We start from the raw sequence: 25,316 nt of genomic DNA on the forward strand, positions 1-25,316 counted from the left end.
ATATTTTTTAAAATAGAATATTGTTAAGAAAAATCCAGACAAGGAAGAAGGCACGTTTTACACAAATGTGACGCATTGGCTCAGTTAGCAGGAAAAGCAGGACTTTAGCAGACATTTTTCAATTACAATTATGGAACAAGCACAGAAAGAGTATAAAGAGACTGGCATCACATAACTAATAATCCTCTGATTGGAAAGATATTAAAGTCCAAATAGAAGGAGGAGAACAGTTTCTAACAAGAAAGAATAAGGAAGAAAAGCTTTTTGTCTCTGAAAGAGGACAGAGCACTGACTGACATTTATCTCCTGGAGATCCAGTGTCCAGGACGAGCTTTATTCTGGTCATAGAACAGTCTTATCCCTAAATGCTGGTTTCCAAGCAGAGCCGGCACTTAACAGGAATCAGCTGATTGTAATGATTTGAACCAAAGCCAAAAGGTTTTAGGGGTTTCCCCCAGGAAACAGTTCACATCAGGATTTATAGATAAATTCATTCACTCAAGTATTTGACACTGTTTTAATTAAACCACAAGAATGAACATATATCAGGACAGAGTACGTGAAAGAAAAGCTGTAAGATTTTGCTATTAGATGACTTTGTGAGCACCTTTCTGAACCCTCAGCCTTGACATTAGTTTTTGTTCATTTTTGTTTTCTCAAAGCCAGAAACGACCATAATTGGATGAGAGACTCCATGAAAAGAAGCTGTCACGTGACCCTCTAAAAACATGACATGTCTGAGTTAAAACAGCTTTTGTGTTTGTTTTTCGGAGGAGAAATCCACAAAAGCTTCCGAAGTAAAGAGCCGGTCTCGTCGTCAGCTGCCGGAAACACCCAGAGAGCGAGCGGTTACAGGCGTGAACCCAGGCCAGCCTCCACAGTGTCTCTGAGCACCGCCTGCTGTGGAAACCAGGGCACTTATTAAGGTTAACCATTCATCTCCGTGTCCTCCTTTGTGCCTCAGCCTCATTCCCTCAGCTTGGTTTACTCGTGTGTCCTCAGCTGTTTTCATTTTTTCTGAATAAAAGCTGCCCTCGGGACATAAAGGAGCCATCTCTGGTTCCACAGGCGATTTTAGTGATTTTGAAAGTGACGTGGGTGGGTGTGGCCTTCCTGCGCTGGTGAGAGACCTGGCTTGCTCCCTGCTGCGTTGTATATCTTTACTTTATGATCAGACGGCACATAGTTTATCATTGATGGTAAATCTATTATTACTTTAAGTATCCTGTCAGAAGCAAAGAAAGATTTTAGCAACACCGGTTTAACCCTGGAGCAGTGGTTCTTAACCTTGTTGGAGGTGCTGAACCCCCCCAGTTTCATATGAACCCCTCTTCAGTGAAAAATAAAATACGATTTTTTTTTTCAAATTCAAGACATACATATGTTTTTTACTGGTGTACAAAATGAGCCGAGCATGTCACGGCAGAGGCTCTGCCGAACCCCTGAGACCGACTCACCGAACCCCTAGGGTTCAATCGCACCCAGGTTAAGAACCACTGCCCTGGAGGTTTACCTACCCCCAGTAAAACCAGTACAGAACTGCCAACCAGAAGCTGCAGTTCCTATAGTGGCCACTTGAGGCTGGCTCCAAAGTGACTCAGTCCCAATAAACTCACATGTTAAAAAGCTCCAGTTCAGAGCAGAAATAAACATGTTTACAGGCTACATGCTACTAAAGATGGTTTTGGTCTCTATAGCTAATTTTACCCAACTAGGCGAGTTTTTAACGAACTCGACTAATCCAGTTCTGCTGAACTGTAATGTTTGGGTGCTTTGAGGTGGATACCCGCCAGGCCTGGAGGTAAAACTGTGCTAAATATACAAAATTCTAGTATTTTATTTATACATTACTTCAAAATAACTAGTTCCAGGGACGCAGCACCACATTTGACAGCTATATCGCCCTCTTGAAGCTGCCATAAAAAAAACAAATCAAATAAAAGTTTGGTTTTACTAAAAATAAATAAAAAGCCACATGTTGTAAGGGTTCTCCACCAGCAGGAAATTAAATTAGACCTGTTGTCTTCCACATGTCTAAGTGGTCAAAGTACTCAACCCTGATGGACTTGTCTGAGTGTTAATAGAATAAAAAGCATTTTACTGAGAAAATCATGGCAATCTGAACTTCACACATCGATGCTGAAAAAAGAAAGAAACAACGAGAGCGTGGTAAACAGGACAGAGAGTACTCAAATACTTCGGTGCAGCAATAAACCGGAGCATCTGAGGTTCGATTCAATAAAAGTACAGACTCAATGCTTAAATAAATACCTGCAGCTTAAACTTTATGTTCATTGTGTCATTGCTCTTAAAATTAGGCCAGTTTTAAATTTCAGCTACAAGTTGTTTTTCTTCCCAGGCGTATAATTAGTTTTTGTAATATTGTGTATGGAGACAGTCTCATGAGATGTTTTCATAGAATAAAATCATTGTTGTGCAGTAAAATGTGCTAATAAAAAGTAGGCTGCCCTTTGTGAAGCCTGGCTGCCTCCTCAGTGTTAGATTACTGCATTGTTGAACATCATGCTGAGTAAATTATTACAACTTCATCACTATGTGGCGACTGCGGTACTTGTTTGTACTTAATCATTTGAACCTAATGATAAAATAGAAGTTAGTCAGAAATAATAGACACATAATTCATTTGTGCCACACAGCCTTTGGTTTACAATCACAGACAAAGTTTACAGGATTCTTTTTTAAAGAGGTGGCAAAAACTAGACGATGGGTGTTCTGAGAAATCAGAAAAATGAGAAAACCTTTGTGGATCTAACAGAAAATTATATAAAATCCAAAGGAACAACAGTGGCCAGACCTCCTGCTTCCATAAACCTGAACCTGGAGGTGCGTGCCTGCCCAGCAACATTGAAGCATGAACGACTAATCTAGTCAATAATCTGATAATGGTAAAGAGTGGATCAAACCACTGCCAGGTGGTCACAGGGACGATAAAGCACCTGCTGTTGCATCAATATGACAACACAGTTTTGGTTCTGACTTGTTCCTCACTCATTCAAACATGAGTTGCACAGATACACATCAATGGTTTGATTCTAAGAAAACTAAACAGACTCATTTTCTTTAGTGTTTCATGTTGTTTAGGTTTTTTTATGTCACTATTGGTGTGATTGCTTCAGCTAGAGGTGTGGAAAGGAAATATTAAATATTAAATGTGTTTTTTAAAGGATGAGAGAAAATGGAGGGTGGAGAAAGATGGCACGATAAACAGAGAATCATCTCTTCTTTCTGTATCATGTCGCAGGCAGAACGCCCAGTTCTTCTTCACAATAGACATCCCTGCTGTAGCTGCCCTCCTCCCCGTGTTTCCAGCCTTTGTCTGCAGGTGAGACTGAACCTGAAAGATGTTTTGTTTTGGCCGAGGCTTATAAATGCATCAAAGCCTCTTCCAGCTTGCTCATCTTCCCAAATCTGCTTCTCCAGAAGATGCAGCACAACTCGGATGTGGCGGTGAGTCTCTCCAAGGCATCTCAGAGGATTTTATTTTCACGTCTGAGAGCAATTTAGGTTATTTTTTTAAACGTATGCATCAAAAAAGACTAAAACTTTCAAAATTCAACTGCCTGTTTCATCCAGGCTGAAAACATTTTATACAAGTGACAGTAAAAATTGTGTTTTTAAAACATTTTAATGTTTTTAGTTCACAAATCTTTTGTCGGACTTGAATGATTATTTAAAACTGATCTTATGAAACAGACCAGGATGTGTCCGTGAGGGCATCGTGTTGAGTGTCCAGATTTTTGTTAGCGTTTGTCACATAGGACACTTATGCTTTTATATCTGTGTGGTGTGCCACAGGGGCCAGCTCTGGGATCGATTTCATGCTCTTCTCGTCTCCACTCGGGGCATAAATGTCACAGACACAGCGTCTCTTAGCGTTTCTGTGCTGATGACACATGCATGTACCTAAACACTCCAACACTGGAATGTTGGCTTCTCTTAAAAGCTGCCTTTTTGCAACAGCATCATTTTATTTAGTTGATCTAAAAACAGAAATCATCAGTTGTGAAACTGTTAACAATCAGCTGGTTCTCTTCATTATCAAGTCTTTTGCAAAGAGTTTTCCATTTCTTGAATATTTATTTCTTCCATTTTGAACAGCGCAGCTCAAATCTAATGCAGTCGTGTTTAAATAGTTTCAGAAGCAAATCTTATTTAATATTTTTTTGAAAACGAGACTATTTTGTGCACTTTTATCTCATCGGGTCTGAATTACTTTAACGGCCTGTTTACTACTGAACATGAAATCCACTGAACACGACAGAGCTGGAGAGATGCGATCACATCAGTCCTGTTTTAGTATCTTTACACTCTCAGGATGTTTGACAACAGATTTTACATTTCTGACCTCTAAGTACCAAATGCATCTTCTTCCTTCTTCCTTCTCCAGATGCTGACGAGGTTGCTCGGACTGCTTGTCTTGTCCACCCTCTGCTCAGCCATGTGGGTGCAAAACTACACCAGACAATACATTAGTGAAGAGGAAGGCTCCACATATGATCCCAACACCCACCACTGGCCTGAATCAGTTGACAGGCAGTTTAATGAGACTTCTAAGAAGACTGATCACCCAACGGGAATCCCATCGTGGCCACCCGAGGCACGCAGCGGGCCTCTTATGATGCCTCCAACAGGACCCCCATTTCCACACTATGGCAACAACTCTGAAGGTCCCAACATGCCCAGAATGTTTGGGGTCAGTAACCCACCTTTACCACCCATGCCTGACACAACAATCTGTGACATGCTGCTAAATGCACCGGTACCCCCGCCCGCCGACCAGATTCCATTTTTTTGCATCTGTAAATACTGCAAAGGAACCGTAGGACCCAAAGGAGACCGCGGAGACCGAGGTCTTCCAGGTAACCTGATCACTCAAAGCACCTCAAACTAAAAACAACGATTAAAATGTAAAACTTGAAAATCATTAATGTCTGAACAAATGTCAAGGATTTAAAGTTTGAAGCAAGGCAGACAGCAAGGTTTGGAGGATGATTCCTCTTTAGTGATTTAATTCAAATTCAAATATCTGATTATATTGAAAGTAACCTGTCTTTAACTTTTGATCAGGTCCTCCCGGGAGCGCTGGAAGTAGAGGATTGATGGGGTTTCCAGGTCCCAGAGGGTTTACAGGCTCTCAGGGGATAAAAGGTGAGTTACACACCAGAGGGGTGTGTGAAGAAGCACATTTACAATAATCAGGGTCTTTAACATAAAGGTGTTTTTTTTACTTTCCACACTGAACTAATCAAACCGAGTTGCAACACAAAGCAACGCTGAAATTAAGAGGGGAAGAAAATGAGACACTGACTTCCTGTGATTTGAATTTATGCTTCTTCTCCTCACGTACTTTTCTATCGATACTGAATGAAATCCACCTTAAAACACCACAAACTGAATCTCATTTTTTTCTTTTTTGTTCCTCTAACCTGTTGTCATCTTTAAATGTATCTTTCAAAAAAGCTAATAAGCTTAAACTTAGAATTGTTGGTTTTTCACTCAATAAAATATCAACTCACCTTTGTCTTCTCTGTTTACAGGCCAGAAGGGAGAAATGGGGGAAAAGGGAATGCAAGGTGCAGCAGGTTTCACTGGCACAAAGGGAGATCGGGGATTTAAAGGTGGGTCTACATGGCATTATGGAGAAGGTCACCCTATTTAAAGCGTGATTGGTAATACATGGATATTATTAAAGCAGGAAATAATACCTGTCAGTGCTTTGTGTGAATGTAATTTTATGATGGTTTAATGATTTAACATTAGTACAGGGTGGGTAAGGTTTGGGTTCAGGCATAAAAATGAGATGATTTGAGTGGAAGATTTTAATTCCAAAGTGCATCCTGGAAAGATCCTGATGGATTCTGGGCAAACTGGCCAGCTTCATCAGTCTACATACAGAAAATGGAGAGAAATGTGGGGATTCTTTAGGATTTAACCCACCTGAGTAAATACTGTTGGAAATTGTTTAGCAAAATAAAGTGTTAAACTTGATCGTATTCTTGATGTATGCTGTGGCTGTTTCCAGGGGACAAAGGGGACCAAGGATCAATGGGACCCCCTGGTGCATCGGGCCCTCAGGGGGAATCTGGTATATGCCCTGCCACCTGCGAGAGTGTGCCAGGTGCACCTGGTACTCAAGGACCACCTGGACCAGCTGGAGCCCGTGGCCTGCCAGGGGTGCAGGGTCCTGATGGACCCAGGGGCATAAAAGGTGATAGGGGTGACATGGGTTTGCCTGGAAACCCTGGTAACGATGGTGAGAAGGGTGATCGAGGTGAGCAGGGGGTGTGTAAGTGCACAAATGGAACAAATGGTGCTGATGGCAAACCAGGGCAAAAGGGAGACAAAGGGGACAAGGGTGATATTGGTTCCCAGGGTATACAGGGCACCATGGGGTCAAAAGGCAACCAGGGTGATATGGGTCTCATGGGGCCACCTGGGCCCTGCTCTCCAGCCATCCAGTCAGCATTCTCCGCCTGTATCAATGAGTCATTTCCAGCTCACAATTTTCCCATTCCTTTCCCACACATCCTTACCAACCAGCAAAACCACCTTAACCGAAACGGCATCTACATAGCCCCCGTCAACGGCACCTACGTCTTCTCCTTTCACCTGTCAGTTGCAGTGAAACCGCTTAAAGTCGGCCTGTTCCGCAATTTCTACCCTGTGGCTAAAATAACAGAAGGAACCGTCCCATCCACCACAAGCCACACGGTGGTCCTCCAGCTCTACATGGGAGACCAGGTTTGGCTGCAGGTGAAGGACCCCACCACCAATGGCATGTACACTGATAATGAAAGCACTAGCACGTTCTCTGGGTATCTGCTGCACCCCGACTCCTGCGAATTTCCTCTGGGCAGAAATCACTACTTCCCACAGCCACATCATGGACGCTACAGCTGGGATGGTCCCGACCCTACCACCACTCCACCAAATTAGTTTCTTTTCAGTTGCACAGTTATAGATGAGGCACAACAAGCATCCAATCAAATTCTCAGTGATTTTATAACTGCAAGTTTTAAAGGAGGGGTATTCTAGCAATGAAGCAATGACAATTGTTAAAATAGGTTTTTCTACCAGAGTTATGCTGAATACAAGTTCTACTGTAGGACCATTGTACCACACTGTAGTTACTACTCAATTAAAAAAATCAGGTTTTATTTCTTGGGTTAAATCTAATTCTGTTTGGTTGTTGAAGCTGGCATCACATAAAAGGAAAGGCCAGCAAAAAACCCAACAATAAACACACAAAATCCTTCTTGAAGTATTTGTTTAACACTTAGCATGTTAGCATATCCAGGCAATTATTGTCAAACGATGTCTAAGTGAACCTTAATTCCAACTCTTCCTGGGACAATAAAAACAAGTCAAATGAAATAAAAAAGCGTTACAATGTTGCAGAATACTAATTTTAAAAGGTTTTCACCTGGAAGTCATATGTCTAACAAACATTCTCCTGACTGCAAACATCTCTCGTCTCTTATGTCACACTTAGATGAGACAAAAATAAACTCCCCCTAAAATCAAGTCCTGTTTTACTGGTAATGCTAGTGGTTTCAAGTACTGGTTCCGACTAAAATATCTTCAATCACTATTTGAATGATTTGTGCTTACTGACTTTGACGAACCTCTCAGTTATCTGTCTTATTGCAACAGTTTAAAGACAGGATGTGTATTCCCTGTGACAGATTGGAGGCGTGTCCAGGATGTATCCTGCCTCACACCCAGTGACCGCTGGGATCAGCTGACACGGAATTGGAAAAAAGAAAGAAAATTGAACAGCCATAATACCCTCCTTTTAAATGTGGCTATGATTCAACACTCATGTGAAAATGCATCTGGGCTTGTATATGCCAGCATTTGATCATGCACTAATCAACTGTTAGAGCGCCCTTTTATCAGAAAGCTCATTTAGCAGCAGAGGTTTTAATATTTTTGATAGAAAATGTAAATACGTGGATCAGCTGCAGGCGATGGAATAACATCACCACAGGTCTGTTGAGATGTAGGTTTTAAAAGGTTTACAGTGAAGGAGCGGGAACAGAGCTGTGACGCAAACGAGACAGCGAGAAATGAAGAAGGCTGAAGACACGGCAATGAGACGTGCCGGCAAATTCTCCACAAAATCAGTGAAATTCTCTTCAGGTTCATCAAGTAAAAGAATCATAATCTCCACAGATCTCCACAGTACACATGAATATTTTAAAAGATATAAAGAGTGAGAACACGTGCCATTATTTTCTTAATGTTTTCTTAATTTTGAAGAAAATCTAATTTTGAATGTAGGATAACTGATTAAAGGCTTTTCTCGCTATTTTTAAGGTTTTATTTTTTTATTATATGATTTAAAACAAAGGTTGTACAATGAAGCTACCTGTGAAACTATCACTGCCTGATGTCTCGCAACATTAAACTTCCACTTTGTAAAAGGTATAATCTGTAAAACCTGCGACACCATCAGGTGATGTTGGACGTGTGTTTGGATTCAGACGGTAAACGGAGTGTGTTGCATGTGTAACAGGTTAAAGCATCGTTCACCTTCTCTGAGGTGCTTTCAGCGACCACACCGTGTCGCCTGTTTGTGCTTCAGGTTGTTGCGATCTGTGCATCGTGGGCTTTGTTTGAAATTAAAAACTTTCACTTAAACTTTGTGTTTGAGTTATTTTCAGCAGCAGCACATTTTCTGGGTCCCCTGGTCCAAAAATTAACTTGTGACATGAATCTCGTGTGCAGAGCAAAACCAGACATTGAGCCCGGCTGCTCCCAACAAACTCTAAACTTTAACACACTGCAGTTTATTCTGATTCAGCACTTACTGCAAATTCATCTGCTAATAAAAAATCTCCAACGATGATCATTTTTCACTTAAGGTGATTGTTAAATATGGATTGTTACAAAAAGAATACAACATTTTGTTTAGCTGTGCATTTCATGACACTCACACTCACCTCACACAATAACAAAAGTTTTGTTTTGAATGCTGTTAAGAGTCCGGTGCAGTGTGAGCTGATGTAGATCTGCTGATGAAGAGTCTGAGCTGGAAGGAAATCACTGAGGTTTAATTTCTAATATTTTAATGTTAATTGGGAGCCTGAGTAACTGGATCAGCAGGGGTGTGAAATGTCCACGTTGAATTTTATTGTGTAATAATTAATGCTGCACTAGTTGAATTTGATGACCAGGATTTGTTGTTAGAACATGCATCTGCAAAGACTTCAGCAGGAATCGACGGGCTTGGAGAACGACACAATAAACGAAGAGTCTCCACGGCTTTAAAAACAATTCATGTTAAACCGAATCTTCACATCAGGGCTGGTTTTTAGATCCAGATAGAAAACGCATTTTTATTAACTGGCTTTTGACTCAGTGGTTGACTGACTTGTATTTACTTATATTTTATTGTTTTCGCTATGTTTATTATTTTATCGTATTTATTATTCTTATGGTATCTATTATGTTTCTATCGTTCAGCACTTTGGTGTGTTTTTAAAGCGCTATATAAACGATGATGATGATGAAACTGCAGAATAAAAATATCAAAGCACTTTTTTAAAGAATGCCACATCAGTCCTCTGTTTCTCACATGACCGTCACACATAAGAACCAGGAAGTAAAAGCTGAATATTTGAGCTAAATTAATATGAAGGTAAATACACTTTGATTAAATATACTAACAAATAAACAGGTTTAATATTTATTGTACAGTGGTGAGAAGGACCGAGACTGAATCCATATTTTCCACATCCTTCATCTATTTAACATTTCATTCAATTTAGTTTCATTATTTATCGCACCAAATCACAACAACAGTCGCCTCACGGCACTTTATATTGTAAGATAAAGACTCAGTAACACAACAGCTGGATCCAGTCGTCGGCTCCTGCCCCGCCCACATTTCAGCCATTCAGAACTTTAAACCAGAAAATGAGCAAAGAAACAAAGAAATGAATAAATTAGCTTTATTGTCAGATTTAAACGTGCACTGTCGCACAAACACGTCTGGTTTGAGGGCCAGATTGAATTGATCCTTCTACATCAGTGTCTCTACAGTAAATCTGAACTCAAAGTCAGAAACACCTTTATAATCAGTTTCAGCCTCATTAAAACAGAAACTGTCTGCAGCAGTTTTCAAAAGACACAGAAATGACTTTAAATCTGAACATGAAGAGTGGAGCCAAAAAACAAAAGCACTACACAACAAACCTTTAAATAATGTTAAAGGATTTTTTAAACTTTTAATATCAGGATCATTTCTGTGGTTCTGCATTTTAACAGGATGCTAGCTTCAAATTATTTGTCACCAAGTCTTTTTTCTGTCCTCAGATCTGATGTTAACATCTGAAGTCCACTGGTGTCTAAAGACTCTGACTATTGGTTTAGACGTTGGATTTATTTATTTCTGAATCTGGCTGAAACCACGTGTTTACTAGCAGTTACAAAGGTAATAACTCAAAGTGATTCTGCAGCACTGCAGGTTTGTGCCGCATTTATCTCGCTTTAGGTCACCGGTTTGTTTTTTCAGCTATGCCCTGATGAACAAAAGCACAAAATCTGGAACCTAAACAGATATTTGTTTCCTCAGGAGCTTGAAGGAGACCGAGCAGAAGATCAAATAGAGATGATGGATGAAAACATCCTGCAGTGATGTAAAATACACCTGAAGGTTAAACATGCACAACCACAGGTATGCGCCTTTAAATCTTTTTCTAGCACAAACTCAAACTCCCAGCATTCTTTGTTTCACCCTCTTTCACTCTCTCTCCTCTATTTCTCTTTGGGCGCCATGTCGTCACCACCCGAAACGTTGCCTTCCTCGTCGTCATCATCGCCGATGATCCCCTTCAGGTAGGAGCGCTTGAATTCCTCGAACACAATCTCCTCCTCCTGCTCACTACAGACAGCAGCAGCGTTTCAGAGAAAGTTAGTGTTTAAAGCAGCACATCAGCCCTACAGTTATCACATCAGGGACACAGAGCAGGATGGGGAAAGCTGGGAAACGAGACAGCACAAACTACAGACTTAGTCTACGTTCACGCTGCCGGTCCTGATGCTCAATTCCGATTTTTTGATTAAATCCAATTATTTTGTCTGGTTTCTTACCCTACAAATAAAATGTGACAGCAAACGTACTCTAGTGTGAACGGTTCACGGCCCTCAAAGCGGCCTGCATGCGCAAAAGAAGACATCATACTCAGTGCGCTCTGTTCACGGAAAAATAGCGGCTACAGAGTTAGTAGGTGTTGTTGCAGCAGTCTGTCAATTTCTGCACAGTCGTAACCGACAGAATTTTGACAGATTCATTAGAGAAAGAAGGACACAGAAAAACAGAGAGCCCGTGCTTTAACAATGGCCTTGTTGGAGCAGTGGCTGCTGCCTCCGTGCAGAGGTATGTATGGAGCCAGCAAACACGCCGCCATGCTTTCTCGTTTGTCTTCTCCGGGGCTGATAATTGGCGTCTGTCTTGTGTCAGTGATGTAAAAGACGGATTTAATGCAACATGACCATCAAACAGCAGTCGCTTTCTGAAACATCAGATATGTATCGGATTCAGTGTCACATACGAAAGTGACCCAGGTCGGATTTGAAAATATCGGATTTGTGCCGTTCACGCCGTCACACCATGATGGGATATGGGTCGCACAGGGTCAGAAAAGTCGCCTGCAGTGTGAACGTAGCCTGAGACTTCAGCTGAGCATCCACAGAGCAACACTTTGATGTATTTCCCGTTTCTTCTTTGTCACGTTTGGCCTTGTGTTAACCGATGGAGCCCAGGTCCACCTCACAATCGCTGTATGTCAGGTTTGAGGTGGCATCTGACCCACAAACAGCCCACACAACATCTGCTGCAGCTGAACTGACGCAGCCCAGATGTGTCTGACCTCAGACCACATCAGCACGACTCTTAGTAAACCTTTACTGTCTTTACCATCTAGTCACATATACTAGACTGTGTGAAGAAGATTTTTCTCCCACTTTACGCTGTAACCCATTCATCCACAATAATGAAACATGCTGAGATTCATCCTAAAAAGGAGAAAGAGATGGTTTTTAGCAGTATTTTTCCCAAGTCTTCATCTCTTCAGCACTGAGGGAATCAGAAGAATTAGAAATTATTTCAGGAAAAAAGTTAAAAAGCTTGGAGAACTTGAACATGAAGGGCGTGATTGGCAGTTTCGGTGGGTACAACTTTCTAACCTTCACCTTGTTTTCAGTTTTAAACTTGTCCACATTTTATCACTGGTTTGCTGTGACAATGGAGGAAACTTAAAAACCATGAACCTTTTTTTTTACATTAACAGTAAAACAAAATACTTGTTAGTGTTTGTTTGGGAGTTTTTGTCCTCCTCCAACCACATACTGTAAAAAGTATTAGATTACTGCCATCCTGACAGAGCTTTAAGGTGGTATTTTCAGTTTCTTCACATGTTCTGCTATGAATAAACCAGAAAACGTGTCAGGGAGGCCACACAGAGCTTCCAACCAGCTGTGTTAGCTTTTTGTTTCCAAGCGTGATGTTACGTCTGACACTGAAGCCCCGAAGTCGTTGTCAAGCAAAGGTGCGTGTCCAAACGAAGCCTGTGCCGAGGCCCGTATCGTGCTTCAGAACATCACGTGACCGAAGATAAACGAGGCCCCGTTTGTCTTAAATGACGTGACTGCCTCATTATGTGATTGAAAAGATTCTCTCAGAGAGGATGTTCAGTTAGCTGTCTTCGACTTGGAGTCCTCATTATTTTCCATTTTTGTTTCTAATCTGATGAACTTTTTCTTATCTGGGCTTTTCTTCGGTTTTAATCTGCTCTGTCACTCTGGTAATCTGATCGACTGATGTGAAGGAAAAGATGGAAATAAAAAGACTGGATTGACCTCTCAGCCATTTCTCACACTGTGGAGGAAAGAGGACACAAAGACACCGAACACTGAAGAACAAACAAAGGGAAGCTGATACTGCTGATGAGGACAGGAGCTGGCAGAGAGGAAGCCCTTAAAAATGCTGATGAAGAGATAAAGATCCTGAAACTCAATCCTGCCCCTGGATATAAAGGAACAAAAGCAACATCGGGCACAATAAGCATGACGATGTTCATCCTCAGCTAATCTGCTGCCTCTGACTCGATCGTGTTCACTGCTTCAGTCTCTTCCAACCAACACGGCGCATAATCACTAGAACAATTCAGGGTGTCTTCCACGGGGATAAAATCGTTGTTTATATTCTTTTTAAATTTAACTTTTTTTCAGTTGTTAATATTCTTGCAGTAGGTACTCATGCAAGTGTTTCCAGCAGAGCTATCGACATGTTGTGGATTACGCACCAGTGCTGTGTCGATGGAAAACATGTTTCAAAGTTACACAAGACCAGATAAACAGAAATTATTTTGCATATTTACCTCTCCTTCACTGATGGCAGCAATAAAGAAAAAACAAACAAAGAAGTTTGAACAAATTTCTACAAAATGAACACAACTTTGTTTTCTCTGAGCGTCTCTCCTGAACCTCACACGGACCAGTTTCAGATCTGGCCCAACCAAACCTTAAATTTAAACCCTTTGTTATCTGATATCCCCCTTAGTCAAATCTTTAATGTTGACATTTAAGACTTGACCAATTTATTTGATCTGTTTTCACTTGAAATCGGTTTACTATGAAAATAAACTGCAGTTCTTTTAAGACCCAACAGAGGGCGTTACCTCCCACTTTGAGAACCACTGAGGATTCAGGAAATCTTTTCCTTTCATGCTGAGTTACTCACGCTGGAAAATTTCTTTAACTGTTTTTTTTTGCAACTTAATTTCTTTTAATACATATAAAACTGTATATAAGCATATGTGTTATACTGATATAATATTGTCTATATAATGATCTGGTTTGACTTTGGTACAGATGTGCACAGCTGCTGTAAACATGAGGACATTTGCAGTTTTACCTGCGTCTGGTTTGGCGTGCATCAGTTTGAAGGGAACTTCCAGACCGACCTCGCTGCAGAGTAAAAGCAGAACAAACATTTCTGTCTCATCATTTAATGTCTGATTCATCCTGCAGCAGTTTGCTGAGTGTCTTCAGCTCATGTTGAGCAATACTGCTGATCCTAGAAACTGAACATTGTAGTAACTATCAGTGAAAACAAGGACACATGAACTCACCTCGAGCCCATCATCCTGTGAGCGTGTTGGAGACAAAGATCAGAGCAAATAGAAACACGTTTACATGCAGTGACAACAAGGACAGGACGTTTGAACACGAGTACATTCAGTTTCAGTGCTTTTCATTCCTCTACGCACATTTTTAGGATACTCAGGTCACAGGTTGGCTCAGATTTATCAGAGTAACATGAAGAAAATTGGAGCTCTTAAGCAGCAGTGAGCACCACAACGAATCAAAGAAAATCAAAGCAAATAGACGATGAGAGCAACACTGGCTCTGCCCGCTCATCATCTGCCTGCTTTTTATCTCATCCTCAGAAAGAAATGCAAAACACTTTTCAGGATACTAAAAGAAATGAAGCCACATTTCAAACACATGAAGAGGAGAGACTGACCCTCCAACGATGAGCTTCACCATGACTCTGTACGAGACCATGATCCCCAGAACCTCCTTCAGCACGCCGTCTTTGACACTGAAACGGAAAAAATGATTGAAAGCATCTTTTTTTTTAAAATCCTAACTGAGCATCAGCGTTTGGAGCTGACTGACTGCTCACATGCTCGAGGAGGCCAGGTTGGTGTCTTCATGCTTCAGTTTGCCATCCAGAGCGATGCCCCTCCTCTCCCTGTTGTTGGCCAGCAGAGGCAGCATCGTGTAGACTTTCTGCAGCGTCGCTCCAGGAGACACCGAGTCCCTGACAAGAAAGAACAGATAAGCTTTAAAGGAAACACACAAAATAATCAAAAGGTTAAAATATCAGCAAAATTTAATGTTACATTTTTTACAAAATTCTGAGAAGTCCTGTTAATTTACTTTAAAAGATCAGAACTATAAGGTACAATGAACCTGACGGTGTCTAACAATATGATGAAAAGCACAATAAACAATTTGATCCTTGTTCATTCGAATCGATTCTGATTAAAAGTGGATTGCAATGGTTCAGATCAAACAACTGAAGGAAGCGTCTGTATTTTCTGTCCACTTTGTTCAAATTTATCCTAAAAAGGATAAAAGGATAAAAATAATATTTCAATATCTAATGATTAACCTGCTCGTGTGGAAGTCAGTTTTTCTTTTTGGGAGAAAAAGATAAACTGCACGATACAGGTAAGATGATGAGTTCAGTGTGTCCTGACTTTTACCCAGAATCCTCGATATCCACACATTTGGCATAGCTGTCATTGGAGTACAAAACCACGTTGGCAATCTGGTCAACTGGGAAAGACAAGACACAAAAAGACATGATGTTTAAGACATCAACTCTGATGTGTTTCCACATGAACCTCTGAGAAATAAAATGAGCTCTTAAGTGTCGCGTTTACCGGAGAGGATGATGTTCTTGATGTTCTTGCTGGAGTTGTTTGTGACGCTAACGTGAACTTTGATGGGCTCACCGTGATAGTAAACCTGAAACAGGACACAGGGTCGGAGGACGTGAGCAGTGTCAGGATTATTCCCTGAAACTGATCAAAAACTAGTTGAAAAAGTCACAGAAACCAACAACGAAAACCCGCCAAACCCTTCATGTTCGAGTAGCAGATAAAAACACGCCAAAGCTATGAAGTATCTGATCAACTGAAGCTTCAGACTTTGGACCCACCTCTTTGTCCAAACTGGCCTTGACGTGCAGCGGTTTGTCCGACATGACAAAGTCCCTGGTGGTCTCGACAGAGGGCGCTATCCCCTCGCCCTCCGGAGCGTACTGCACCTTCCTGAGCATCAGCTTCACTGTGCTCCTGTTGCACCAAAGAGGACAAAATCATCCACATTAGATATTGTTCACTTCCAGCTGTGTTCCCGGCTCCTACCGTCCGATTGGACCCGCTGACACTCACCGTTTGCGTACTTTGGCGTCCTGGCTCTCAGCGCTGAACGCCTTAATCTCAAACTCCACAGCACATTGCTGCAGAAGAGGAGAGACGAGAATGCTTCACCAGCCTGTGAGGCATCCGTGTCATCACTGCTGACTCATGAGTTTGAATCTTACCTTTCCGACATCACTGGGTGCTGGCTGCAGGGCCACTGAGCACGGCAGGTTATCGGGGAACTGCAAAGAAGAAAAACAAACGTATGTACTTTATGGAGACTGAGACAGAACCAATCATTTCCTCTTATGTGCCAGCATGTTAACGTCTGTCTGTGATCCATGAACCAGTCACTTGTCCTTAACGGTTACAGTGATGATGTCACCACACTGGGCCTTAACGTTCAGCTCAGGTAGCAGAACGTCGAGCCGTCTCAGTTATTCTTATTCTTTCTGCCACAAAATCTCACCACACACCTGAGATTTGGCAAAAACATGACTTTAACCCAACACGCATGCACCTGAATGTCTATCTGATTTTCTCCTAAGGCTGTAGTTCCTGTCCGTGTTGCACTGTGTGCTTAAAAGGATTTTTTTGTCTTCATCTCATCCATCTCTGAGTACTTTTCCCTGCTTACTTCAGCAGATTTAAACTCAGGACTTTGGCTGTTTTCAGTTTATTTCTATTTGAAGTTTCTGCCTGTCTGCAGTGCCGCTGAAGTGTCACCTCGAAGAAGAACGGGTATGAGTTGTTTCCCAGCTTGCGCAGGAGCTTGGCCTGGACTCTGGTGTGGATACCCTTCTCGCGGTCCTGCAGGGGCGGGTACACCTGCCGGGTGGCCAGGTACAGCTCCCTGCGGAAGGCGATTCCCATCACATCCATGTCATCTCTGCCGTAGCGGAAGGTGCACGACAGCGTGACGAACACTAGAGGGCAGAAGAGACAAATCAGTTCAAAAATCTCCTTTATATTTATATGACTGGAATCTCTTTGAATCCGAGTTCGAACAGTCAGGTAGGCAGCGATTTCGTTATTTTCATATTTAACCAAAAAACAATGAGAAGCAACTTTTCAAAGACCCGTCAGGCTGAGTATCAGGAAACTGCAGCTAAAATAATGAATCTAAATGTAACTCTTTTAATCCAGTGTGGCTGTGGCCATGGACATAAATGCAAAAGAAACTGTCCAATAAAATGAGCTCTGGTGTTTTGTACAGACCTTTCCTCCCCTGCAGGGCCTCCGGGTCAACGAGGATGACGCCATCTAGTGGTAATAAAAAAAATTAGATTTTCAATAAAACAAATTTACACTTTCATGTAAAAGAATGATCAAAATATTCAAACAGCAACGTAAAGACATAAATAGATGCAATAAAGTTTCAATCCATATGCTAATATAGCTGGACAATATAAATGCCATTTATTTTAATTTGTGCTGGTTATTTAGTTTGATTATTAGTTTGATTTACCAGAAGTCCAGCTGTCATGTTTCTATTCTCAACTTTGAGTTCAGTAAATTACACAGAAAATTCAACTGAACAGAAAAACCCCAAACAAGCCAAAGGCTCTGCAGCATCAGTGCTGGGGTCCGCGCTACATCACAGGCAATGTCGAGGTTTTTCCCCCATTTAAACAACAGACTCACCCAGTGGTTCCACAGAATCAACACGGTCCACAAAGTCTCTTTTCCCCATGTAGACTCCAACCTGAAGGAGGAAAGAAAGTCTTGAAACACCACATCCAGGAAGCATCACCCGCTGATGCTAAACACACCTCAGTTTGTCCAGTTTGTCTGCTCCAATTTGCTTAATGACCGAGGTCTACAATGACCGTGATCTGAGTGCAGACACCTGCAGCTCAGGTGAGACATAGCTCAACTAATAAATCCGAGTCGGCATCACAACAGGTCTGATATCTGATCCTCCTGAAGAACAAACTAATGCAGAAAGTACACGTGGGCTGGTTGGAGGGACTCCCACACACTCGATAGAAGTTAGAGGCGAGGTCAGAGGAAACATATCAGTCAAGAAACTTTCAGCTGATAATTCTAAAGTGAATTCAGCCTTTCAGCAGAAACTGTGTGATGAGACTGACCAGCTGATGACATATTCATTGTTTCTGGTGTTTTGTTGTTGTTTATTTAGAATAACTGAACAAGAATATTGTTTTAAAAATGAAAATAATGAAAAAAATTTAGAAAAAAATGTTTACATTAAAAACTCGATAATATTCAGACTGATGTGAAACAGACAAACTGCAAACGCTAAAGCAATGGAAGCATTTTGGTAAATATGAAGTTAACATATAATGAATAATTCATTCTTTGTTATTATTTATTCAGATTCATATCTTTTCTAGTAATTCATAAAAGACAAAGCGCTCTCCAGCAGTGTCACCTGAGCGTTAGCATTTCTGACAGGCATGATGTTTTTGTTATCCAGGTGTTCCCAGCCTGTGGGAGAAGGCCTCATCTTATACTGACAGAGCTCAGCACAGACTGTACTGAGGTCAGACATGTGCTCGATAAACAGAGCGAAGCCCTCGCTGCAATAAAGCCATCATAAATCAGCTCACGTTGTCGTGTCGACCTTCAGAGGATCAGTGAGCTGAGCTGCTTCACAGAATTAAAGTTACTTTCATTGAAACTCTGGAGAGAGAGAAGGGCGTCGGAAATGATGTCTTCTATACACAGAAGAGTTATATTTCCACTCCAACCACAGCCTGCTTCTTCACTGGGACATCCTCGTTGTGCTGGTCAGTGTAGTGTGATTACACAGGATATTACTGCTGGTGGTAGAATGCCACTGTGGCAGTTAGATTTAGGCCTGTGCCACAATTTAACCATAAAGCCATGACTACATACAAATGACATCACTTGTCTTTTGTTGCTGATGATTGGTTCCAGGCTTCAGCCAATAAAAAGAATTCTTTGCTCGCCACTTCCATCGCTCACCTCAAAGCTGAGACTTGTTACTATTTATACATTTGAAGTTTTGTTTTAACTGTTTGCTTTGTTAGATTTAAGAATCTCAGCTATTAGGGTTGGGCTTATTGCAACATCGGGGTTTGGATTAATGCCCTGAGGTCGTCACCGGTGACGAGCCTAACACTGACAATACGACACATTCAGACAGGTTTAAGGCTCAGAGAACCTTTGATGATAGATCTCACAGTGAGGCAATGAGGCAACCTTTAGTCAAAGGAGCTTGCAAAGAAAAGCGTCTGGACTTCTTTAAGTTGCTTGAAGACGTTTCACCTCTCATCCGAGAAGCTTCTTCAGTTCTAAGGTCAAATGGGAGGCAACCTTTAAATGATTCAGGTTCACCTCCACCTGTTTCCCAAATTAAAAATCTCTTAACAGAAATTCTATAATGGCAAAAACAAGCGTATGAGACGATTCTGGCTTCTGTAAATGTGTCTCTTTGTCATGTGGCTAAAACAAAAACAAAAGTGTAGATGTACAGAGTTGAAAAGAAAAGGACGAGGAAGAAGCAAAAGAAAAAGAAAAGTCTTGAAAATGAAGCTTTTCATTGATAAATATCAGAGAATGCAGTTTAGTTGTATGACAACATTTCAGCTGACAGTCATGAATAAACATGACTGTCAGCTCCTTTCAGTCTGGACAAACCTTTCAGGAAAACACTCACGGTTCTAATTTTACTGAGAAAACTCAACCAGCTCACCGACTTGTCCTTGCAAACCTTCTTGAAAATCACATTTTTGGGGCTCATCTTGGTTCAGACTGAAGGAGGCTGGTCCGCGGTGCCTGAATGAAAGAAGGGAATAACTTGACTGGCAAAGCGTGCGACATCACAGCAACGTCTAAAAACTCAGAATGTTTGAAAACAAATTCCATATTTTCACCTCCATTCTGTCTGATTCTTGATTTACTCAACAAAATAACAAAATGTCAAGTTGATGGTGAACTAAAAATCTGTAAAACCTTTTCTTGCCAACCAAATATTGTCTTTGTCCTCCACATGTGAGCAAACACACCTCAGTTATATCTTTCACTAAAAAAAAGCCAGTTTCCATAAAAATCGCCAGTGAGAAACATTTTCACTAATTGAAAATAGAAGTAGTCAGTAGTTCCTGTGACACTGCTAGAAACGTGTAACCAGGAGAGATTTGGACAGGAAGAAAACAGGAAGTCAATCAGGGAGAAATATGAGTCAGTTTGTCACAATGTACATGTGGACTGTAAGTTCATTCAGGTACATATTTATTCTTACACAAGCCCTGCGATAGACACCAGGGTGTACCCCACCTATCACCCTGAACTGAAAGCAGAAGAGGATGGATGGATGGATGGATGGATGCATGGATGGACGGGTGGATGGAATTATATGTACAAAAAGACACATTTTCACTAACGATGTGTTATTTATCTACTTCTTTGTTTGTTTGTCCATCCACACGGATAAACGATTTCTCCTTGCTGATTTAATTACCCTGAGATAACCGAGAGGTTTGATCAGACTTAACTCAGTTAATCCTGTTAAAACCTTCTCAGAAGTCTGTGACCTCGTCTCAGTGAAAGCTACACCTGCAGACATCTTCAGAATCGGTCCAGTGCGACGTGAGGAAGTCTGCATCCACGAAGAAACTTCGTACTTCCAATAATTACAACAACTGAATAAAGAGCACGTGTCAGTGCTACTCATTTGTATTCCAAAATCTGACTGAAATAAGATGATTTTTTAATGCAAAATAATTTCTCATGACATCAAAACTAATCAGCAAAAAAAACAAAAAAAAAACATCCACAATTTGAGAAATCTGTAGTTTCTTAAGCTCAGTCATAAATGTGTCTGAAGTCCCAGAAATCATTTTTTGCTTAGAAATAAAACATGTCACATGTGTAGCCCAGTTAGTTTTATTTAATTTTAGTTTTATTTATCCTACAATATGAAGAATAAACATTTACTTTTTAAACTCAGGGACAAACTTTTTTTAATTTGAGTCCTGAAAACCATATTTGTCTTAAATTAAGTGACAAAAAACCAAGTGACAAACTTCACCCAAATAATCAGATAAAGTGAGTTTTAATTATGTATTTTATTTATTTCTAAGCTTGAACATGAAACCTTTGATCCTGAACTTTGAAGATAATTGTGTCTATTTTAGTTTATAAAACTGAATAATAAAACAGAAGCAGAAGAATTTTTTTTTGTTTTAAGATAAGATAGATAAGATACCTTTATTAGTCCCACAAGGGGAAATTTTGAGGATATTAAATAAAGTGTCACGTTTTGTTGTTTTGGTTTGGTCTTTAAAGTTTCTCACAGCAGAGCTCTCTCTGTCTCTCTGTCTCTCTGTCTTTGTTGGAATCACAGGCTTTTGCTCCTTTTCAGGGCTCCTGGAGGAAACTTTAGCAGCTCAGTTTAATAACTGTTCCTTTTGTACTGACAGGTTTAATCTGAAAGACCCTCCAGGATCTACAAATGTAAATATAAAACAGGAACACCTTGGATGTGTCAGAGGACTCACCTGTGGTGCGCAGGTGTGCCGAGGCTGGATCAGAGGAGGAGACAGGAGTCTGTCCCCGAGGCTCTATATGTAAATGCCTGCTGTCCTTCACAGCTTCTCTCAGCCAATCATGTGACCCAGCGGTGAACTTTGACCAGCCCTGAGGACCTCCCTCCCACTTTCTTCACCTACAAACCTCCACGCGCAGACAGATGGACAGACAGACAGAGACAGACTTCAGTGAATGAGCTGACTGAGAGGATTGAAGCTGGTTATCCTCGGTCAGCACAACGAGGCTGGATTAGACCGACAGACGTGACAGAGTGAGGAGGTGCAGGGAACAAAACGTGCTTTCAGCCTGTGTTTTACTTCACGTTATCTCTTTTAACCCATTCAGCTTTCATCAGGTTTACACATTTAAGGTGCTGAATTATTTCTGTCAGGGCAAATGTATTTATGCACTTCAGCTCATGCAGTCGAAGGTTTTGAAAGTGATGTAAAATAAGGATGAGCATTAACAAAATAAGTTAATGACTGATAATAAATAATAATCTGTATTATAAGATTTATTATAAACATCCTTTATTAAAAGTGTTAATTGATTACTTTTGGGTTTAATTGTACATATTTGCTTCACTTAAACATTTTTGCTTGATTTTTTTCTGAGTAAAAAAAAAATGCATAGACTGTATCTAAAAGTGGGGCGATCGTGGCTCAAGAGTTGGGAGTTTGCCTTGTAATTGGAAGGTTGCCGGTTCGAGCCCCGGCTTGGACAGTCTCGGTCGTTGTGTCCTTGGGCAAGACACTTCACCCATTGCCTACTGGTGGTGGTCAGAGGGCCCGGTGGCGCCAGTGTCCGACAGCCTCGCCTCTGTCAGTGCGCCCCAGGGCGGCTGTGGCTACAATGTAGCTGCCATCACCAGTGTGTGAATGGGTGGATGACTGGATATGTAAAGCGCTTTGGGGTCCTTAGGGACTAGTAAAGCGCTATATAAATAAAGGCCATTTACCATTTTAAAAGATGGACTCAGCCAAGGTGTCTCCATTTAGGAGCCTCAGTTTCAGCATCACGGTGGTCAGCATCTTATTTTGTTCACTATTTTTTATACCTACATTTTATTGGAGCTTTTTTAACTCTCAGTGTTCGGACCCAGAAATGACCGATGACATCAGACATATAATAAGCAGACAGTGGTTAACGTTTACATTTAAACAAAGCCAATGCTCCTTTAACCATGTGATTTATGGAGGACAGAAATGAGGCAAAAACCAAAATCTGTGTTTAACACATGGTATAAATCATGCACACAACAACAACAGAACAAGCTTTTTAAAACAGGCCATTCATTTATTTACTTTATCGCTAAACTAATGTGTATAAAGTGCTTTTCAGTTCAAATTCATCAAAGTTCTTCCACTTTTGTAACACTTTTTGTAACACAATCAAATCTGTCTCGCTACGTTTCAGGTTGGGTTTACTTTACACTCCTTCTTCAGAGACAAATTATTATATCTCACAGTCTTTGGTTTTGAGTGTGAAACTAAAAGAAAAAGGGAAACACGTTCAGACTTTTGATAGGGACTGTGTGTGTGTGTGTGTGTGTGTGTGTGTGTGTGTGTGTGTGTGTGTGTGTGTGTGTGTGTGTGTGTGTGTGTGCTGTAATCTCCGGTGTAATAATGATGATGAAAGTGCTGCAGTAATCCACCTGTCTGTTTACCTGCTGACAGGCAGAACAGTGGATTAAAGCTCAGCAGCATCACTCTGCCTATATATAGACCTGTGAACAAACACACACATACACACAGACACACACGCATATACACACTTATTTTTCTTTCATATGCAGATTTCAAATACTTTAGAAGTTTTCCCAGACAAAATATTTCTGTATGCAGTGAGTTATACATAATAATTACATGTATATTGATAATTTAAGCCTCTGGCACAAAGGCTCAGGTCTCAAACTGCTACAAGGAGCTGCGCCACAGAGAAACTCAAAATATTCAAGAGACACAATAAAACCAGAAATAGAAAAAAGTACAAACACACATAATCTGAGTCCTCAGGATTCCCTGGATGATTGAACATGCATCATTGTCTAGTGCAGACCTTCCCAAAGTGTGGGGCCCGCCCCCTAGGGGGGGCGCAGAGCCATTGCAGGGGGCGCGGTATAAAAAGGGGGGAGGGGACAAAATGCTTGGACACTAGTGATGGGATTTCCGGCTCTTTTTAGAGATCCAGCTCTTTCGGTTCGGCTCACTAAAAAGAGCCGGCTCTTTTGGCTCCGAACCGGCTCTTCAGGTTGTTTTGTTGCTTTAATTAATTTATTATTAACAATAATATAGAATTACGCACAAAAGGAATTACTAACATAAAAAAAGTGGTTTTATTTATATATGTTTATATATAAATATATGCGGTGGCCCCTAGAGACAAAACACGTACAAACACCAAAACACATTTCTAGCATGAACTGAACTTCCAAAGCAGAGCTACTAGATCACTTAAATTACACAATTGAAAGCATGTGTGTATTGTTTGTGTATTTATACACAAGCACTCATATATATTCAAATAATTTTTTAAAAAAAGTTCATTTACCTGTTACTACCACACACCAAATCCGGTCGTTGGTACTTGCTGGCTTGTGTAGCCACAAGATAACAAAAGCTCAACACTGCGCCCAGCATCCTGGAGCACTTCTGTTGTCTTTTGTACGTGTTTTGGAGTTTTTACGTGTTTTGAGTTTTTATGTGCTTCAGAGTTCGTACGTGATTTGAAGTTTGTATGTGCTTTGTCTCTAGGGGCCACCGTAAATATACTTTTATTTATTCACTCCACATAAAATGTAATAAATAAATCATATAATACAAAAATCAACTATTCACATTTCAACTTTTAACTATTTAAATTTTCAGCTTTTTCCTTTTACAAATTTAAAGTGAAAACAACACAAAACACTGCAAACCACAACACAATTAAATATAAATTAAAATATGAAAACATAAAGAACATGCACATTCTCTGTCATATGGGCCTGCATGAATAAACTTTCTGAATCCTTTATCATCTGCAACCGAAAATAGTTGTGGATGATTACTATACCTTTCTAATGTGATGTTGTTGTCCCTGCCTCTCTTTCTCTCTCTCTCTCCCGCTCTGTTCCTGTGCTACTGAGTGTAACTACCGCCCCTCCCCCCTCTGCCCAGCATAAAGCACAAGGCTCGCGTGCAGAGTGAAGCGAAAAAAAGTGCGAGAGAGAAGCAGAGTGAAGCTGACCCCCCACCCACTTGAAACGTAAAGGCAAATAGGCGGAGCGGTTAGTGCTACGTTTGTGCAGATTTGTGCAGGTAAAATTAGCGTTTGTGCTGCTACGGTTTCCGAGATATTAAACTTTATTTTATAGGTCATTCAAAGGTCACCATCCCCCCAGACTGCTCCAAAACAAACCAAAATGGTCGACTTTTTTAGTGCTACGTTTGTGCTGATTTGTGCAGGTAAAATTAACGTTTGTGCTGCTATGATTTGAGATATTCTGTTATGGTTTACTGCTGAAAAATGTCTTTTTCAAATGACCTTTCACTTTGTGTTCACTTGTTCAATAAAGTTCTGTTAAAAAAACCCTCTTGTTGTATGTAATCAGCTAAATTTGTAATGAGTGTATTTTTTTTTTTACTTCAATTTCTTTACTTCAATCACTTTTTGTTCATAAAACCACGATGCAAATGCTTGAGGATTTATTTTTTTTAGAGTGGATTAAAAAAACTTTATTGAAAACTACATTTGAACATTTTACACTCCCATGAACACTTTGAGAAACGAACAAGCTAGCAGTCTTTTGCATCAAATACACATTTTCTGGCAGAAAAAACTATTATTTGG

At 40.7% G+C, this 25,316-nt stretch overlaps 2 protein-coding genes across 2 annotated transcripts; one reads left to right on the forward strand and one right to left on the reverse strand.

Moving 5' to 3' along the window:
• The first annotated feature begins 4,413 nt into the window (after positions 1–4,413).
• LOC113010261 (uncharacterized) lies at positions 4,414–8,658 on the forward strand. The gene is made up of 4 exons (XM_026149256.2): positions 4,414–4,880; positions 5,089–5,169; positions 5,559–5,639; positions 6,044–8,658. Exons 1-4 carry the CDS (start codon positions 4,460–4,462, stop codon positions 6,955–6,957), a joined length of 1,497 nt encoding a protein of 498 aa, XP_026005041.2. The 5' UTR covers positions 4,414–4,459; the 3' UTR covers positions 6,958–8,658.
• Positions 8,659–9,961: 1,303 nt separating this feature from the next.
• Positions 9,962–21,626, reverse strand: saga (S-antigen; retina and pineal gland (arrestin) a). The gene is made up of 16 exons (XM_026149297.2): positions 21,455–21,626; positions 19,648–19,730; positions 17,610–17,670; positions 17,184–17,228; positions 16,692–16,891; positions 16,148–16,207; positions 15,996–16,063; positions 15,761–15,896; positions 15,483–15,567; positions 15,303–15,375; positions 14,717–14,854; positions 14,555–14,632; positions 14,160–14,174; positions 13,943–13,995; positions 13,407–13,416; positions 9,962–10,909 (listed from the first exon to the last, which is right to left on the reverse strand). Exons 2-16 carry the CDS (start codon positions 19,693–19,695, stop codon positions 10,783–10,785), a joined length of 1,197 nt encoding a protein of 398 aa, XP_026005082.2. The 5' UTR covers positions 19,696–19,730; positions 21,455–21,626; the 3' UTR covers positions 9,962–10,782.
• Positions 21,627–25,316: the final 3,690 nt, after the last annotated feature.

Source organism: Astatotilapia calliptera, chromosome 18, assembly GCF_964374335.1.
Source record: "Astatotilapia calliptera chromosome 18, fAstCal68.1, whole genome shotgun sequence".
Lineage (NCBI taxonomy): Eukaryota > Metazoa > Chordata > Actinopteri > Cichliformes > Cichlidae > Astatotilapia > Astatotilapia calliptera.